Consider the following 20,481-nt stretch of genomic DNA (forward strand, 5'->3'; position numbering starts at 1 on the left):
TCGAAGTGTAGACTTTCAGCTTTATTTTAAGAGGTCCTACAAAAAATATGGCATTCACCATTTAGGAATTACAGCCATTTTCAACAAAGTACCTCCATTTTCAGGGGCTCAAAGGTATTTGGACAATTGACTGACAAGAAGTTAATTGACCATTAATTTCTTAGCATTAGAAGTTTTATATAGTTACCCACAAGCAACAACAGTAGTGGTCACTACACACCATAAGAGAGATAAACTACAAGTGACATAAGCAACTTGTCACTTTCTTGTGTGACTGTAGGGTTAGGAACAGAGATCAGAGAATGGAGCTCAGGATGATTCAGGTCCAGCAGGTGAGAGGAGCCACGGTGGAGGAATTAATCAGGATACAGCAACATTAAAAAATTTATTTTCAATAATTTGGGGAATGGATTACATGAACGTATACAATACAATATAAGCAACTCTGGATTTTGTTCATTCCAAAAACAGAAATACTTTTTCCATCACCACCACCAGAAGCTAACATACAAATAAAAAAAACCATTTTGAATTAGTCTATAATAGCAAGAAAAGTAAAAAAAAAAAAAATCTAAACGTGATATGTGAGAAATGAGTTCAGACAATGGGGACAACACTATAGCTGCCGATTCCACACTGATTCTTGTTTCGCAGCATTCGTATGTAGCCCCCCTCTCCCCAATCAGCACCCCAACTGAAAAGAGAGAGAGAGAGAGAGAGAGAGAGAGAAGGATTTTAGCAATGATTTCATTACCAATCTTTGTTAAATAAAAACCTTTCCAACAATAACACAAATTAATTGTGCAAGAGTACAACAGTGAAAGTGTGTGTGTGTGTGTGCGTTTAACCTGTTTTTGACCAGCCAGTACTGCTGCCCTTCTTCTTTTCCATATCCGACCACCAGAACAGCGTGATTCAATGTGTTATTATGGCAAATGAAATTATAAATACCTAACACACACACACACACACACACACACATTAATCAGAATGAACAGATGTTACTAAGCGAATAGAGATATAAATAGGAGGCACACTACTTTTTTTTTTTAAAGAAAGCTAGGCAGAAATGTTCACAGGGCATCTGTTTGAGACTAAAGGATCTTGCAAAAAAAATCATGCAAGTTTTTTATTTTTTATGCAGGTGAGAACGAGCGGTCAAATACGAAGCATTCAGGATAAATTGAGACCGTGTTCTTTAACACGAACGTGCTGTTCCGTGTGAGGCATTTGCAGCAAAATTAGACTAATACTTTGTTTATATTTTTGGAAATAGAAATAGGACATGTATTTTGTTACCTAAACACTGTTCAGAACACTACTTTTCATTATCGGATATGATGACCCAGTTGCTGCAAGAAAGGTCTTAATTGTTCAACTGTCAAAAAAAATTTGTTGGACAAAAATAGTCTATCATATAATACTACTGCTATTACTACTACTACAAAAATACTAACACTATGGTGGAATTTTTACATTCCTGTCTGTCAGTGTGATGGATGATGATTTACTGTAAATCAAACTCTGCTGACATTTTTACATCTGAGGTTTTTCAGTGTAGGGTTCATGTTTTAATAATTTAAAAAAATCTATTTTAGCCTGGTTTGAGCTGAACGTAATCTGTTTAATATAAATACGATTCAAAAATCAGTTAAAATTCTGTTCACACAATGAGTAAGTTTTAAAAATAAAAAAAGAAATTCTGACTCATATGAGACATGAGGCTTTACAGATCCAAATGCACATACTTATGATTATAAACAATTGACAATTAATGGACAAACACACCAAGCTGGTAATGTACAGTGTGTGTGTGTGTGTGTGTGTGTGTGTGTGTGTGTGGCTCACCTTTACTGTAATGGTGAAATGTGACCTCATTCGCATTAATTCCCACTGCAACTGGTCCAATCTTAGCCACTACCTTCTGCAGCTCAAACTCATTCAAACGTTTAAGAACCCGGAAACCAGAACAGCGTGCAGGTTTAGGACGCTTACGGCACAACCCGACCTACACGATGAAACAGTAAAGTGACAACAACATTATATATTCAGTGAAAATAATAAAAAACTGTACACATAAACTGTAGATAATGAAGTGCTTGGCATGGTGGTTCTGAAAAAAAAAAAAAACCTAAATTGGACATCAAAAGGCACCTACACTTTTATCCACGCATGTGTGGGTCACTATCATATTATTCAGTTAATTGTGTGGAGAACACATTAAAGTCTTGGGGTGGGGTGGTGTTGGGGGCGGTGTTGGGGGCGGTGTTGGGGGTGGTGTGGACTTCAACGGGGGTGAAGGCCAAGTTTTTTGTGTTTTCGTTTGCTTTACATTTTATGATAAGAGCAACTTGCTCTCAAGTTTTTATATCAAGTTTTTTCTCAATTGTGTTTATAATTTATTATAAGATTTAATATTACTTAAAAAACTTTTAAGCTTTTTTTAACTTTAATTGATTTGACTTGTGAGTGAGGGGAAAGAAAGTGTTCAGTCAATTCAATTTTATTTGTACAGCGCTTTTAACAGTGGACATTATCACAAAGCAGCTTTACAGAAATAAATACATTCATAAATTGTAAATGTTTGAAATTATCCCTAATGGAGAAGCCAGAGACAGCAGTGGTGAGGAAAAACTCCCTGAGCCGATATGAGGAAGAAACCTTGAGAGGAACCAGACTCAAAAGGGAACCCATCCTCATCTGGGTGACACCGGATAGTGCGATTATAAATCATTCCCTTCTATAAATGTGTGAAGGCTGCATTAAAGTCTGGGGGTTGGGGTGAGGGTGGTGTTGATGTGGTCTTCGTGTGGACTTCAACAAAGTGTTTACTCACAGCAATAATAATAGTAAAACTAATAATAATAGGAAATTGCTATTAAAAGTGATGAAAAAAAAACAAACACATTTTCTATTTAAAAACACAAATTGTCAGAATACTAATAAAATAAACATGTAAAATTAATAAACACCATGGATGGAGTTTAATAAACACCATGCAGTTAACACGCCTCTTTGGTGTTTCATGGAGATCTGCCAGGAGCCTTGGACAGGGATTTTGGTCCCTTTTTTTTAAAAAAAAAACTGAATCTGAGGAGTTGTTACAATTATAGGAGATTTAAACTCCCCAGAAAAGTCTGCTAGAGTTCTGGAGAGGAGACATCATCCAGGCCATGGAACAGCAGACAGGACATTTACTCTTGCACAGCTTTGTGAGGTGGGTATGCTAATCCTGTCTACATGTGCTTTGTGGATTTGGAAAGGGACTATGATTGTGATGACCCTAACTATGTACTCCTAAACTTTTATATTCACACACTTCTTGTGCACAATTAGCTAATAATGAATCAGTTACTGCCTGGTAAATAAGACACACCTCCTCTTTATTATATAATGAGTGATATAAAGATATGGAAGAAGTAAGATAGGAAGTAGATAAATGATTGAACATAGGAATCTATAAAATAGCAAAAAGAAAAAAGTACCTTTTCTTCATAAGGGTAGTCAGCATCAGTGCTGATTCCATTGTGGTTTATAATGTAATTAAAGGCATTAGTCATGAGTCCTCCATGGCAGCCATGGTTTCCCTCCATACTACTGCAGTCTATCAGGTTCTGAACACTCAGAGGAACAAGCGGACTCTTCTTTTTCATCATTTGAGCTTCTAAAGCTCCAACAGCACTGAACGCCCAGCATGCGTTGCAATCACCCTACATACAGCCAAACACAAACACATGAAGTGAAGATACACTATATGGACAAAAGTATTGGGACAGCTGACCATTACACTCATATGTGCTTGTTGAACATGCCATTCCAGATTTATTCCCCTGTGTTTGCTGTTATAATGAGCTCCACTCTTCTGGGAAGTCTTTCCACTAGATGTTGGAGCGTGGCTGTGGGGATTTGTGTTCATTCAGCTACAAGAGCATTAGTGAGGTCAGGCGCTGATGTCGAGCGAGGAGGCCTGGTGTGCAGTCTGCATTCCTGCTCATCCCAAAGGTGTTCAGTGGGGTTGAGGTCGCTTTGTGCACAGGGGGACTGTCATGCTGAAACGGATTTGGACTAGACCCCGTAGTTCCAATGATAGGAAACTGTAATGCTACAGCATACAAAGACATTCTATACAATTGTGTGCTTCAAACTTTGTGGCAACAGTTTGTGGAAGAACTACATATGGGTGTGATGGTCAGGTGTCCACAAACATTTGACCATATAGTATATGTGAAGTGAAATACCATGTTTCCTCATTATTTACACAAAACAGAAAAGCACATACAATATTTGTTATTGTGTTCATTGAAAAGCTCCTAACATACTGTACACATATATACCTGGTTCTGCACAGGGCTGACAAATCCATCATCAGTCCAGTTCACACTGGGAGGGAGGGAGAAATCACTCAGAAAGGTGAAATTCTCATTAGCATCCTGAGGAGAAAAATTCTCCACCCTCAGACCATTCAGTTTAGCACTGACTTCTTCTGTTGTCTACGCACACACACACACACACACACAGATGAAATGGAAAGAGAGAAAGAAGGTTTTTTTCCCCCATATATAACCCCATGGGCATCATAAAGAAACACAAGCACACTGGATCATACCATGTCTGAAAGGTGATTGATCCCAATGGTAAAGGTGTGTTGTCCTGCTGCAGCTTCTTCATTGTGCTTCATCACTTTAAAAACATTCTGCTCCCAAACTGCTCTCCTGTATGCTTCCTCACTCTGACACACACACACACACACACACACACACACACACACACACACACACACACACACACAAATCCATAAAACTGTGTCACTGAACATGGAAGAACACTGATAAGTTACTTCACTCTTCATGTGGGATGCAACTTTTATTATTTTTCTCCGTAAAGTCCAGTCTTGGACTTGACTCTGGTCTCAGGTTACTTCCTGTATTGGCTTGGACTTGTCTCTGTCTTGCCTGCATTTGTTCTCTGACTTGTTTCAGTCTAGTAAATATGGATGACAGAAAATATCATGGTGGAGTGCAGGCAAAAAAAAACCTGTGGTAAGTAGCTTTGACCTGGATATTGCAAGGTGGATTTTTCAGTGACTGCAATAAAAGCTGATGACATAACTTCTAAAAGGTAAGGACCTACCTTTGTATTATTTTGTAGAAATTTAATTTACACTAGCTTTATCATATCTTCCGCTCCATGAAACACATTGCTATGTTGGTGGCACTGTGTCTCTTATACTGCTGTAAATTTATTTCATATTCACACATCTCTGATATTTCTGGTCAAAAGCACACAAACAGAATGCCAAACTAATATAAAACTTCATGTAATATGGTGGCGCACTCTGCACTGGGGATGAACCCAGACCTCCTTGTATGAGAGACCTGAGCAAACTGAGCGTGCCACCAACCAGTACTTAATAGCAAGAACCCAAGTGCAGAGCAAATAGAGGAAAAACTCACAAATTAAAGATGAAATCAAATTTAAATTGAAAAGGGGAGCTACACGCAAAATATCTGAGGCCTGACACAAACAAAACAAAAAAAAGAAGAGCTCGGGAAAATGAAAACCAAGGAGGAACTAAAAGCATAAACTTAATCAGGAGACATTCAATCTTAAATTAATTGTAAACATAGGAATGCCAGGGGGAAAAACCTCTGACCACTCACTACAGGGAGCTAACCAGAAAACAAAAAGCTTTTCTGTTTTGTTTTTTTAAACAACAAGGAACTTGAGAGGGTGGCTTGGTCAGCAAGGCAAGGGCAAGCTAGCACAGAGGAAAAGCTAGAGTATGGCACTAGTTTCAAAACACCCAAAATACTGACCAAGTCTTTTGCCTGGCCTCTGAAACAAAGTCTGAGCACATGAAGTGGACAGGTGTGGCTCGTTGGTTCTGATTATTTCAGAGCTGTCCTGTGCCTCCCTCTGGTGGCCAAAGGCGGTCTAGCTTATGACGCATACCCAGACTGGGCTGTTATGCTCCATGATTAGAATGTGACATTGAAGGAAGAACTAACTCAATCCATTTAATCAGTTTAGCAAACTCCTGTTTTGGAGTTAACATCTCCCAAGCATCTGTGTTGCTGAAATGTTAGAGACCTTCAGTAAAGTGTGGCAAAAAAGAAATACGTAAAATATGACTAACAGCTGCCTGATTTCAGCAGGGTCTTATCGCGTAGGAGCTATTAATGCAAACCACTCCAACTTACTAAACAACTGCACACACAAACAACAAAAAGTGCTTCCTACAAGTTTTATTCTATTAAATATGCCCACCTTAGTTGGGCATATTTAATAGAATAAAATAATCTTATACTGGTAATGAACATGTAATGAATGTTTGAATGTTATGGCTATTAATTATAACTTTAAGCTTTTCTATTGCACATTACTCACTCTTTCTGTTTTAATCTGTCATTCAGTTTCTGGGCTTTAGGTTCTGTACTTTGCATCTTTTTTGTCTCTCTGCTCAGAGAGAAGCTTGGAGGACCATGGATGAGTGCTAGGCATGTTTTCTTTACAAATCAGCATAAATAAATCAAAGATGAGCACAAATTCTAAACTGAAGAACTCAAAATAGCAAACTGAAAGAATTCAAATAGTATATCACAATTTCATGATCTTAATTCAGTATCATGGTCATATTAAATTGTGCACAGTTTACTATGCTGGCAAATAAAATAAGAAAGAAAAAATTATTTGCTGCCTCACTTAGGCTGTAACTCTTACAGCGTTTTCCCCGCTGCCTAAGCTTCATGTTTTCTGATGAGGTTACAAAATATTAGCGACATCTAGTTCATTATGCAAACAAAGGAGGTGCTCTTTAAGGTGAGTGAAAGCAGTGTTAATTTGGAATGATTACAAATTCTTTTAGATGAATCTTTGATTTATTATCATTTGTATTTCAGTGTAATATTTTAAAATATATTCATGTATCTTGCCTTTATTAATTATAATTAACAGCAAAGTACAAAGCCTGCTTTATCAATTCACAATTTTTTTATCCATTATTTTTTTATCAGGCTTGAAGGCAAGTGTATAGTTTAAACACACAACTGAAAAACGTCAATCCTGAAAGCGCTGCCCAAGAAAATCAAAATTCAAGTTAAACACCTGTGTAGTGTGAATCCGAATACTGAGAACTTTAAGCACATAAATATTGACATTTCTTATGCAGACTGTCCGTTAATAACTCTTAATGTGACACATTTCAAATCATAAGGATTTTAGTCTCTGTTAAATCATTTAAAACTCTCAAAAGTGCTGCTTCAGTTCTGTAGTGTTAATAGCTTCTTGTTTTAATTGTGTATTGTAGTGTTATGCATTTCATATAATTTTACAATACAATTTTATAAAACATTTGTTTCTTTTTAAAAGCTATTGTCTATTTTTATTAAATCAATATTTAATGTGTGTGTTCTCACCACACTGCTGTAGTTTTTATTGAATTCAGTTTTCCAGGATTTCCAGTAGCCGTCTAGATTCATATCACAGCAAACCTGAGAGAGCAGCAGAGCCAGAAGCAAGACACGCATCATCGTACCTGTTAACAGAAACTGAAATTAACAAAAGAGCAGTAACGTTTATTATTCTGTTTTTTTCTTATGCTCATAGTCTGAATATCATTACAGATGTACATATAAATTATATGGCCAAAAGTATGTGAAGTGACTTGTGGCCAAGTATGGTGACCCATACTCGGAATTTGTGCTCTGCATTTAACCCATTAAAAGTGCACACACACAGTAGTGAACACACACCCGGAGCAGCGGGCAGCCTTTTTTTCGCTGCGGCGCAATTGGGGGTACTGTGCCTTGCTCAAGGGTCTCACCTCAGTCATGGTATCCCTGCCGGACCCGAGACTCGAACCCACAACCTTCAGGTTCACCTTCGGGTTGCAAGTCCGACTCGCTATCCATTAGGCCACGACTGCCTAATGCAGACAGCACACCCATATGGGATTCTTCCCCAAAGTCTTGGCACAAAGTTGGAAGCACACAGTTGTGTAGAATGTCTCTGTCATGTCTACCCCAGACCACCAGAGGGCACCCTCACTCATGTTTTTGAACTTCTTTTGTTGTCTGGGTGATTTCCTATGCTCACCTGAGTTGTATTTCTCCTGATTAGTTTCCCTACTTAAGTTCTGTGTTTTCTCTCCTTCCTTGGTTGGTGTTTGTTTTCCTTAGAAGTCTGTATCCCTGATATGTATCTTCCTGTGGTAGGCTTGTCTTGATTATGCTTGGTTTTGCTAGCTTTTTAGTATTTTGCTGATTTGTTACAATCTTTGTATGCTGTAGCATTACAATTTCCCTTCACTGGAACTAAGAGGCCCAAACCTGTTCCAGCATGACAATGCCCCTGAGCACAAAGCAAGCTCCATGGAGACATGGTGTGTTAAGTTTGGAGTGGAAGAACTCGAGTGTCCTGCACAGAGCCCTGACCTCAGCCCCTCTGAACACCTTTGGGATGAACTGGAACAACGACTGCACCCCAGACCTCCTCGACATCCCAACATCAGCGCCTGACCTCACTAATGCTCTTGTAGCTGAATGAACACAAATCCCCACAGCCACACTCCAAAATCTAGTGGAAAGCCTTCCCAGAAGAGTGGAGCTTAAATCAGGAATGGGATGTTCAACAAGCAGGTATGGGTATGATGGTCAGGGGTGCACATACTTTTGTATATAGTGTATATACTAGTATTTAGGTTTTGTCTTGTGCAAAGTTATCTGCAAGAGGAGAGTGCCCAGACCAAAGTGAAAGTGACGAAAAAAACCCGGTGCCATCAACTAAAAAATACTAAAATACAAGAGTGGAATTCAAACCTCACCCGCCAAAGTACAACAAGAAGGGAAAAATAAATTGGGAAGAAATTGCATGTCACAACTGCCAAGGCATCAGTCATATGAGGCGGCACTGTCCTTCACCCAGGCTTAACCTGCAGCGTCCAGCTCCAGCGCTACCTCATGTTTTCTCTACTACTTGGCCACATTAGTCTAGTGGAGCATGACATTCAAATCTGGCCTGGTCCACCTGTAAAGCAACAACTGGGTAGAATGGCCTTTGAGAAACAGCAAAGTGCAAATTAACAGATTCTGCAAAATCGCGATGCTGGTTTAGCCTCCGCAAGCAATAGCAGCTGGGCTTCACCCATCGTAATGGTGAAAAAGAAAGACAAGACATACTGACTGTGCATGGACTACAGGGTTCTGAATGAGTGCACTATCAAGGATGCTTACCCGCTTCCACAACTTCAGGACACCCTGGATACCCTGTCTATGGCGAAATGGTTCAGCACATTAGACCTAGCCTCGGGCTATTGGTAAGTGGAGCTGACTCCAGAGGCAAGACGGGCTGCCGCATTCTGCAGCAGGAAGGGGCTGTTCGAATGGAATGTGATGCTATTCGGCCTCTGAAATGCACCAGCAACGTTCCAGCACTTAATGGATCGTGTCTTAGCTGGAATGCAGTGGGAGATCTGCCTGGTCTATCTAAATGGCATCATTGTGCAGGGAAAAGATGTGAAGGAAATGCTTCAGCGACTAGCACAAGTGTTTAAAAGACTGTGCCAAGCCAACCTAAAACTGAAACCCACCAAGCGTTGTCTCTTCCGCTGCCATGTGGCCTACCTGGGCCACATCGTCTCAGAGCGGGGTATCACCATCGACCCCCAGAAAGTGCGGAAGATTCGAGAGTGGCCACAGTCCACAAGTGTTAACGAGGTCCGGCAATTTGTAGGTTTTGTGTCATACTACAGACAATTTTTCAAATACTTTGCTTCAGTTGCCAAATCCCTTCACAACCTCCTAAGGAAACATGCTTGATTCCACTGGACTCTGGAGAGTCAGCAGGCCTTCAACAAGCTACTGCCCCTATTCTTGGCTACCCTATGGACAGTGGGAACTTTGGGATTGGTGCTGTGTTGTCCCGACTCCAGCAGGGAGTGGAACGTGTACTGGCATACGGAAGTCGGAGTTTGACACCAAATGAACAGAATTGCTGTACCACTCAGAGAGAATTGCTGGCCGTGGTGGGGTTCACCGCACGGTTCCGTCAATACTTGTTGAGCTGTTCAACACCACTCTCCAGAAAATCCTATCCATGACCTTGGAGCAATGTAATTGGGAGTGGGATCTTACGCTTCCTTATGCTATGATGGCTTACAGAGCAACCAAGAACAGTTCCACTGGATTTACCCCTAACATGATGCTCTTTGGCCAGGAGCTAGCGGAACCCATTGAGCTAGTCGCAGGAATGCCCCCCAATGATACATCAGCTCAAACACCCCTGCAATATGTGGCTCAGATGAGGGAAAGGCTGCAGTTGGCACATCAGATTGCAAAGGATGCACTAGGCCAATCTGTGGAGCATGCTAAAAAGCAGTACGATAAGAGAGCAGCAATGACACACTATAAGGTCGGTGATGCAGTGTGGTACCTTGTTAAAGGACCTAAACAGATGAAAAACAAGATCAGGAAGTTTCTCCCCAAATATGATGGTCCTTACTTTATCCTGGGACACCTGGAACGACTTAGTGTACCGGATCCAGAGGAGCCCAAGGACTAAAGTAAAAGTCATTGATCCAAAAGTCATTCAAGCTCAAACCTTACCATTCTCGGCAACCCCTGGAGAACAGCTGGGTGTTGAAGGACTCAGAAGTCTAGCGACCTCAGGAAGTTCCTACTCCAACCCTGGAAGCTGATGGAAGTGAACTGAACCTGGACCTGTCACATCTCTTTGCAGAGGAACCTGGAAATGCCAGCCATACAGACAGGGTGCCTGCTCTGGACAACACTTGTGTGCCAATAATGGAACAGGAGGACAGAGATGTACCATGGAATGAAGGTATCACGGTGCAACAGGACTTAACAGAGACTGTTAACGGCCAAATGATGGGTAGGCCACAACAAGTCAGGAGACCACCAAAGTGTCAAAGTCAAAGTCAACTTTATTGTCAATTCTGCTATATGTACAGGACACACAGAGGATTGAAATTTTGTTTCCCTCAGACCCATGGTGTGAGAAACCAACATAACAAGACAAGTAATTAAAAAAAGTAAAATAAAATAAAATACAATAAAATAAAATACAATATGTACACTATAGACATTCACAGCACATGTGAGTGTGTAGATATTTACATTTTAGTGCAAAACACTATACCAAAATTATATCAGCACATTGATTTTCCAACACGGGGAAATAATATTTTGGACGTGGTTTACACAGCCCACAGAGGAGCATACAAAGCCTCCCCCCTCCCCCCCCTAGGCCTTTCTGACCACACTACTGTTATGCTAATGCCAGCATACAGACCAAGGGTGAAAGTCACCAAACCAGCTCAAAGACAGGTGTATGACCAGAAGGTGCCTACTCATCACTTCAAGACTGCTTTTCCACCACAGACTGGGATCTGTTTAAACAGGCAGCCACCTACAACCAGTACATTGACATTCAGGAATATACTGAGACAGTCACTGCCTACATCACCAAATGCATTGATGATGTAACTGTAACCAGGACCATCACCACCTGCGAAAATCAGAAGCCATGGCTGACAGGAGAGGTCCATAACCTGCTGAAGGCACGAAATGCTGCCTTTAGGGCCGGTGATGATGATGACCTGAGAACAGCTAGGGCCAACCTGTCCCGTGGACACAAGGAGCCTGTGGCAGGGAATGCAAACCATCACTGACTACAAACCCCCACCACAGACCTGCGATAATGACATCTCTTTACTAAATGAACTCAATAATTTCTTTGCATGTTTTGAAGCACACAACATCACGCCTGCACAAAAGACTCCACCTTCTCTTGACAACCAGGTTCTGTGTATTTCTCCATCCAGCGTGAAGAGATCCTTCTCTAAGATCAATGCCCGGAAAGCAGCTGGTCCAGACAACATACCGGGTCGGGTGCTGAAGGACTGTGCAGAAGAGCTCAAAGATGTCTTCACAGACATCTTCAACATCTCCCTGAGCCAGGCTGTTGTCCCCACATGCTTCAAAACCATGTCCCTAAGAAACCATCCCCATCCAGCTTTAATGACTACCGTCCTGTTGCTCTGACCCCCATTGTCATGAAGTGCTTTGAGCAGATAGTCATGCAACACATCAAAGCCATCATCCTCCCCTCTCTTGACCCCTTCCAGTTCGCATATCAGGTTGCACTACAATGTAACCAGGTCCACTTCCACAACTGGTTAGGAGACTGGACTAATTGACCCTTGTTAGCTTAAAAAAAAACTCTTGTTGATAATGTGTTCTTGTTCTACTGTTAAAAAGAAATTAAAAAAGCATACTGTCTGTGAAAATGTTCTCTTATATGTGTTTCTTTTGCAACCCATGTGGATTTTGTTGTTTACATGTGGTTAAGGAAAGAAGCCACGAATATGTTTAATTAAGCCTATTTCATTAGTATGCAAATCACTGGCTGGTGTTAACTTCTTTTCCTTCTGCAGGCCAATAGTGGAAGGGAATGCCAGTTGCTTAGCTGGACTTAATGTACTACCTCACTATATGTGTTTTGACTGAATTACTATTGATTCAAGGTAGGACCCCTTTATAAAGCTACTCTTAAACCCCTCCCAGCACTATGCTATCCTTCTACTTTATGGACTGTTTACCCTGTCACATGGGGCTTGGAATATATGGACTAGTGCCTCCAATGAGCTGAGTTGCTTGAATGGACTGTATGGTTTGACAAATTGTGCTACCTATGGACTGTTAAAAGGGAACAAAGAAGGGGAAAAAAGAATAATAATAATTAAAAAAAAAAAAAAAAAAGGAATATGGGTAGACAATATGTTGAATGTATTTCTGCTGTTATTAACACTGTGAATCTATGGTAATGTATTTGTTGATGTGTTTCATGTCACTCATGTAATAGTGCTGGATTGGTGTTAAGTTTAATCACCATCCAGAGTGGGGGTAGTGTTGCAGGAGAGGGAAATGAGGGTCGTCGCTTTAAGATCACTAACTGTGGGTGTTGTAGTCCTGAGCGAAATGCATTATGGGTAATGTAGTTCGGAAGAAGTGTGCTCGTGTTGCGCTGCTGTGCGGTTCGGGGGAGGGAAACGGGGAGAAAAAGTTTGTTTTGCTTTCCTTTTAGTTTATTTCAGTTAAGCCAGCTGGGAGTTATTGTGCACTGCAACCCATAACCTTTATCTGACTCATCATTTGCCCGAACATGAACTAACGAGGTGCTGAAGCGGTGAGAGAAACACTAGTTTGTTTATATTCTGGGAAACAGAACTGACTAAATTTGATAGGAAATGGGGAAAGCGGTGTTAGACAAACTTGCATTGATTACAAATTCTTTTAGATGAATCTTTGATTTATCATTATTTGTACTTCCGTGTATTAGTTTAAAATAGAGTATATCTTGCCTTTATGCTGCATCTGATTGTAATTAACAGGAAAGTACAAAACCTGCTTTGTGAATTCACATTTTTTATCCAATATTTTTTTAAATCAGGCTTGAAGTGTACATTTTAAACACACTCCTGAAAAATGTCAGTCCTGAAAGCACTACCCAAGAAAATATTAAACACCTGTGTAGTGTGAATCTGAGTATTGAGAACTTTAAGCACATAAATATTGCCATTTCTTTTGCACAGACTGTAGATTTATAACTCTTAATGTGACACATTTAAATTTAAAACAGACCTGTGCATATTGGCTAATTGAGAATAATTATGAATGATGTAGCTGAGTTTGAGGAACTGTCAGAGCCACACAGAATGCTCACACTGCTGACATTTTTTTTATCTGGAATTGTTTCCAGTACTTTCCAGTTTCTGGGGGCAGACGGGCAGGATTCAGATTTAATGAACTATGATATAGATAGTGGCATTTGTGTTACATACTTATAATACACTAAACATCTTATTATTAATTACATTTCTTTGTATATCATAGGAATGCAAACTTTTTTTTTTTTTGCTTAACATGTCTATCTGAAATACCTAACAGCTGTTAATAAATTCTCTACAGTGTAAACAGCCCTCTCTGTCTTCTTGAGGAATGAACATGGCAGGTGTGTGAGATTGCAGTCCTACTGACAGCAACAATTCATCACTTAATCTAGAAATTAAACCAATAATCACATGCAACAGAATGATTCATCTTTAAACCAAAGAATGTAAATGCAATATAATCTAATGCTAAATGAGCATGCAACATGCTTATGTGTATGTATGAGAGAGAGAGAGAGAGAGAGAGAGATATCTCTTACCTGTGGATGTGTTTGCAGAAGAGAGAAACTATAAGTCTGGTTGCAGTTCTCAATGTATATAAGGCTATAGGAGGAAATGACCTCACCCTCATGCCTTCATTTCCCTTTCCTTTTTTTTATCTTAATCTAGAATATGTTTAGCTTTATTGAAGTGTTCTTTAAAAAAAAAACAGGCATGCATATATACAGGTATCATTAAAAAATCTTAATAATAGTAATATATTTGCCCAAAATGATGTTTTGTGTGTGTGTGTGTGTGTGTATGTGTGTATATATATATATATATATATATATATATATATATATATATATATATATATATATATATATATATATACACACACACACACACACACACACACACACACACACACAAACACACTGAGCACTTTATTAGGAACACCTGTGCACCTACTCATTCATGCAATTATCTAATCAGCCAATCATGTAGCAGCAGTGCAGTGCATAAACTCATGCAGATATGGGCCAGCAGCTTCGGGTAATGTTCACATCGAACATCAGAATGGGGGAAAAATGTGATCTTTGTGATTTTGATCATGGCATGGTTGTTGGTGCCAGAAGGGCGGGGTTGAATATTTCCAACTGCTGACCTCCTGGGATTTTCACACACAGCAGTCTCTAGAATTTACACAGAATGATGGGAAAAAGAAAATAATCCTGAGTGTGGAGGGTCTGCAGGCTGAAACACCTTGTTGATGAGAGAGATCAGAGGAGAATGACCAGACTGGTCTGAGCTGACAGGAAGTCTACAGTAACTCAGATAAGCACTCTTTACAACCATGGTGAGCAGAAAAGCTCTGAGAATGCACAACATTTGGTGGATGTGGTGGAGGTGAATGTGCCACAACAGCAGGAGACCAAATCAGGTTCCACTCCTGTCAGCCAAGAACAGGAATCTGAGGCTATCAACAGGAATCTGAGGCTATCAGAGACTCACTCAACTGAACTGCTGAAGACTGGAAAAAGACCAGGATTTTTTTTTTCTAATCTTCAACTGTCCAGTGTGTCACTCAAAGTTTTTTTTGTGTTTTTTTTTTTGCACCATTCTCTGTGGAAATTGGTGAAGAGGCAAGGTGCACAGAGACAGTGAGATGAAGTAGAACCTATTTTCAGTAAAAAATGTTTCTCCCACCACACCCTAGGATCAAAAAAAAGGTTCTGAATTTTTTGTAATGTTGATTGGTTTGAGCATATTATTATTCTTAAGAAAATATTTTAATATTCTAATATATAGTTAAGCTCTGTTTTCTTATTTTTTCTAAGCAAGCATTTTAAAAATAAACACCTACGCTGGAATCACATGGCTACATTTACAGCATTTAGCAGATGCTCTAATCCAGAGCCACTTACAGAAGTGCTTTGACGATTATAAGTAACCGTACACATACTACACCTGTTCCTACATGTTTTCCCATGCCATTTTTTTCTCCACACTGCCTGCTGCACAGAATTATGGGATACATATGACAGACAAGGAACCATGTACACCACTTTCATCAAGCAGCATTATGGTGGAGGTTCTTGTAGAAAAGTGTACAGCTGATCTACAGTGGAGGAATTTCATGAAGAAATCGCAGTAATACGGGTTTTGCCTTCTCTCTCTCTCTCTCTCTCTCCTCTCGTTGCTCCACTTCACATTCCAAACTCAGAGAAACACACACACTATCCAGTGTTTCGCCAAGTCTGAAACCCCAAGTGTGGTGGAGGTTTGTGTGAGATCAACTTAAAGTTAACTCAACTAGTATCCAAACACAGAAACAGGAGAAGCTCTACAAGGTCCATCAGGTACACACACTGCCTTGCTCTCTCCACAAACTATTCAATAATTCATATGTTCATCTTCGGAATGACACATGACATATGTCTTTGTCTGTCTTTCTTCTTTTGGCTCCTGTCTTGTGTGTAGCTTGGTATCTTTGAGCCAGCATCAGACTAGAAGAAAAACTAGCAGAGTGAGATTGGACAGTGATGTGCAACCCATGAAAGTGCTCAACCAAAAACAGGAAACTGATGCTATCATGGGCACAGTTTCACCCAAACTGGACAGTTGAAGATAAAAAAAATCACCTGGTCTTTTTCCAGTCTTCAACAGTCCAGTTTGTGTGAGCCTGTGCCTATGATAGCCTCAGACTCCTGTTCTTGGCTGACAGGAATGGAACCCAATGTGATCTTCTGCTGTTGTAGCCCATCCACCTCAAGATTCAATATGTTGTGCATCTGAGATGCTTTTCTGCTCACCACAGTTGTAAAGAATGATAATATGAGTTACTGTATCCTGTATGTTTACAGAAGTTGGTGAGGATCACACAATTGTTATTTATGCACTGAAAAGTAAAAACATAGAAATGAAGGAGGGTGTACTTTCTTTTTCCTACGTCTGTTCATCAGTTCATCAGTGCTTTATTGGCATGAATGTTATAAATTACATTGTTGCCATTGTTGACTGTATGGATGTGAAACCCAGAAGTGTGTGTCACCCCTTCCCACACCACGCTGCACTGTAAAAATGTGTTCGTTTTGCCTGATAAAACTGATAACACTGGTGGAACCTGCAGATAACCATTGTGGGTTTTGTGTGTGTCTCTCTCTCTCTCTCTCTCTCTCTCTCTCTTTGTCTTTCAGTGGTTGCTCAGTAGTTTTGGTTACTGACCACAAGGTTTGGGCTTCAAGCACCCCAGCACTGCCAAACAGCCACTGTTGGGCTCTTGAGCAAGGCCCTTAACCCTCTCTGCCCCGGGGACACCATATCATGGTTGACCTTGCACCTAACTTCCTAACAAGCTGTGAAGACTATAATGTGTATGAGTCTGTATTCTACTGTAAAAACCATATATACATCACATATACATTATAGTACAGTGAAATTCTTTTCTTTGCATATCTCAGCTTGTTAGGAAGCTGGATACAGAGGCTCTGGAGCACAGAGGAGTGCTCAAGGGTCCAACAGTGGCAGCTTGGCAGTGCTGGGGCTGGAACGTGACCTTCTGAGCCTTAACCATTGAGCTATCACCTCCCCTATGTCACAATGTGTCTGTTACTCACTGTGTCTGTCTAACATTATCTCTCACTGTGTCTGTCTTTTACTATGTTTCAGTGTGTGTCTCTCTCTCTCACTCTCACTTTGAGACACAATGAGAGAGTGACACAGTGAGACAATGTGTCTGTCTCTCATTGTGTTTGTCTCTCCCTGTATTAATATGTCTGTATCTTATTGTGTCTGTGTCTCACTGTCAAGTCAAGTCTTGTTGTCATCACAGCCATATACAGTGTGCAGTACACTATGTATGTGATATATGTGCAGTGGGGTGGACGGAGTTACTTGCATCCCAGGTTGATGTATGTAGGGAGGGGCAGCACAGTGTTCAGGAGTCTGGCAGCTGGGGGTAGATCAACTGTTCACTGATGAAGTCTTGAGTGCAAAAAATTGCAGTCCTAAAGCCATCATGGCAAAACTGTTCTTATCAATTGCATTCAAAAGCCATCTTCGTGGGTTCTAAGTGGTACCATCCACAGTAATCTCATGTATCTTTAGACTGACAATATGGGGTCATCCTCAGCAGCAGCAATTGATTTCAAAGTGATGAGAACTCCAACTAGAAGCAGGGCATAAGAATGGATCAGGCAGACAGAGAGAAAGAGAGAGAGAGAGAGAGAGAATTTGCAAGATTGAGAGATTATTAGGTATTTTCATTGTTTGTAGTGGTTGAAGAAATTGAACATTGTGTGCAGAGTGTAAGCAGGGAAACCGGCAAGACTAGCTATGACAGCAAAACTAAAAGGGAGAGCCAGAAGCTAACACAGACATGAAGGCACCCTGGGACATAAAGCAGCCAGCCACTCCACCGTTGACAAACCTGAGTGAACACGTGAGAGTGGGGGGGCGACAGCATCCAAACATCCCAGTTCACCACAACACTCTATGCCTATGAACCCTCCAGATCTGCCCCTGTACCTAAGAAAAAACTATTCACAAAAGGCTTGACTAAACAAATATGTTTTCAGTCTAGACTAAACACTGAGACTGTGTCTGAGTCCTGTAAGAGAAAGTTCTGCCCCCCTTCTGTAGCCCTCACTATTCAAGGTACCAACAAATAGCCTGCACCTTTTGATCGAAGCAGGCATGGATGATCATAAAAGACCAAAAGTTCGCTCAGGTACTGTGGTGCGAGACCATTCAGTGCTTTATAGGTCAATAGTAGTAGAAGTAAATTTGATTGGGAGCCAGCGCAGTGTGGATAAGATAGGGGTGATGTGGTCATATCTTCTGGTTCTAGTAAGGATTCTTTCTGCTGCATTCTGGACTAACTGGAGCTTGTTTATGCGTCTACTGGAACATCCAGACAGTAAGGCATTACAATAATCCAACCTAGAGGTAACAAAAGCATGAACTAATTTTTCTGCCTCGTGTAGTGACGTTATATTTCTTTTATTTTAGCAATATTTCTGAGATGAAAGAAAGCGATCCTAGTAATATTATCTACATGAGCTTCAAAAGAAAGACTAGAGTCGATAATCACACCAAGGTCTTTTACTGCTGCACATGATGAAACAGAAAGGCCATCCAGAGGTACTATGCAATCAGAAAGCTTACTTCTAACTGCATGTGGTCCTAGTACAACTACTTCTGTCTTGTCAGAATTAAGTAGAAGAAAGTTAATAAGCATCCAGTTTCTAATGTCTTTTACACATTCCTCAACTTTATTAAGCTTGCGTCTCTCATCTAGCTTTGCTGAAACATACAACTGTGTATCATCAGCGTAACAGTGGAAGCTAATATCATGTTTACGAATAATTTTACCCAGAAGTAGCATATATAAAGAAAAGAGCAGCGGGCCTAAAACAGAGCCTTGCAGAACACCAAACTTTACCTTAGTATGCATAGAGAAGTCACACTTTACATCTATACACTGATAACGATCAGTCAAATAACACCTGAGCCAGGAAAGGGCCATTTCCTAAACACCTACAACATTTTCTAGTCTAGAGGAGAATAGCATGATCAATGGTATCAAAAGCTGCATTAAAGTCAAGCAATTTATATTTACATTGGTATATACAGTCAGGTCCATAAATATTTGGACAAAGTTATTATTTTATCTGTCCACCACAGTATTTTGAAGTTGAAATTGAATAATGAAATGAAATTAGGCTTAAAGTGCCTAATACCCTCAAAGTAAAGCTGAAATGCTGATCTATGATTTTGAGAATGTGTGGTGAAATAGCTATGCTGTTGCATAAAAGTCATCCTAAAGTAAAACTCTCACATGGCTTTGAAAACTAGCAAAACAACATGACCACAAAGAACAGGAAAAGACATTTTTGTGTCTATACATATATACAAAACCACATCCTGCTAAATCTATTACAGAGAGGATTTCTTAGAAGTCAAAGGATAGCTGTTTGTCTAAGAATACCAAACATTTCTTGTAAAAGGTCTTTAAGCATTTATTATAATGGCAGGGTTGAAAACATGATAGACTTTCTCATGTGGTTTGAGATCTTAATTTGCATGGCATTGCCAATTTATGAGCATAAGCCACTTAGACATGGAATTTGTAAACAATGTTGACTTTTATGCTGATGATGCACAGTTGTACTAGTCAGTGGCACAGCTACGTCAAATGGAATATGGCTACATAAAATCTTGGCAATAAAACAAATTCTGATGTTGCATACCATGTCTGCTTGTAATAAGGATTATGATTTCACGTAAGAGCTTGATGCCTATTCATACCATAAACTACAGTTTAGAAACTTGGAGCTTTTTCATTATTGATTCCTATGTACCTAACATCACTAAAACTGCATAGTATCATCAAAGATGCAGCCAAAATATGAAATGTGTTATTCCTACAAGACAAAAAAGTAGCCTTAGAATGACTATAAATGTTCTAAAAGCTCTTTCCTGGCACAGGTTATATTTGACAGATCATTATCAGTTTGGAAATTGAATGGTGACTTCTCTGTGTGTACAAAAGTTTGGTGTTCCACAAGGATCTATTCTAGGCTCATAATGTCCATATTAGAATGTACCATATTATATATATATATATATATATATATATATATATATATATATATATATATATATATATATAAAATTTTGTTTGTTTGTTTGTTTGTTTTTCATTTTGCAGTGGGCCTGTAAGAGTCCATATGTACTCCATTAAAAAAAATCAAATAATATTAGCTTTAGACCCTGCATAATTGATATAAACACTTTTTTTGTGAAAA

At 39.8% G+C, this 20,481-nt stretch overlaps 2 protein-coding genes across 4 annotated transcripts in view; one reads left to right on the forward strand and one right to left on the reverse strand.

Annotated features, from left to right (window-relative positions):
* LOC128318940 (cathepsin S-like) lies at window positions 1-14,434 on the reverse strand. Of its 3 annotated transcripts, XM_053237152.1 has the most exons (8): window positions 14,227-14,434; window positions 7,416-7,534; window positions 4,607-4,729; window positions 4,335-4,490; window positions 3,486-3,710; window positions 1,849-2,008; window positions 849-951; window positions 1-694 (listed from the first exon to the last, which is right to left on the reverse strand). In XM_053237152.1, the coding sequence occupies exons 2-8, from the start codon at window positions 7,527-7,529 to the stop codon at window positions 598-600; spliced, it is 978 nt and encodes a 325-aa protein (XP_053093127.1). In that variant the 5' UTR covers window positions 7,530-7,534; window positions 14,227-14,434; the 3' UTR covers window positions 1-597. The 3 variants fall into 3 exon arrangements, with proteins under 3 accessions (XP_053093127.1, XP_053093128.1, XP_053093129.1); XM_053237153.1 differs by lacking the exon at window positions 14,227-14,434 and having other exon boundaries at window positions 7,416-7,544; XM_053237154.1 differs by lacking the exons at window positions 7,416-7,534; window positions 14,227-14,434 and adding an exon at window positions 5,817-5,846.
* Window positions 13,032-20,481, forward strand: part of LOC128318941 (uncharacterized) — a 27,829-nt gene continuing 20,379 nt past the window's right edge. The window contains exon 1 of the mRNA XM_053237155.1: window positions 13,032-13,203. The gene's annotated coding sequence lies outside the window, so the exon portion shown is untranslated. The remainder of the gene's footprint in view (window positions 13,204-20,481) is intronic.

Source organism: Pangasianodon hypophthalmus, chromosome 9 (genome assembly GCF_027358585.1).
Source record: "Pangasianodon hypophthalmus isolate fPanHyp1 chromosome 9, fPanHyp1.pri, whole genome shotgun sequence".
Classification (NCBI taxonomy): Eukaryota; Metazoa; Chordata; class Actinopteri; order Siluriformes; family Pangasiidae; genus Pangasianodon; species Pangasianodon hypophthalmus.

Coding starts and splice junctions, on each gene's coding strand:
- LOC128318940 (XM_053237152.1), bottom strand. CDS start 7,529: ATGATGCGTGTCTTGCTTCTGGCTCTGCTGCTCTCTCAGGTTTGCTGT. Junction 4,730..7,415: donor ATAAAAACTACAGCAGTGTG/GTGAGAACACAC, acceptor TGTGTGTGTCAG/AGTGAGGAAGCATACAGGAG. Junction 4,491..4,606: donor TCAATCACCTTTCAGACATG/GTATGATCCAGT, acceptor GTGTGTGCGTAG/ACAACAGAAGAAGTCAGTGC.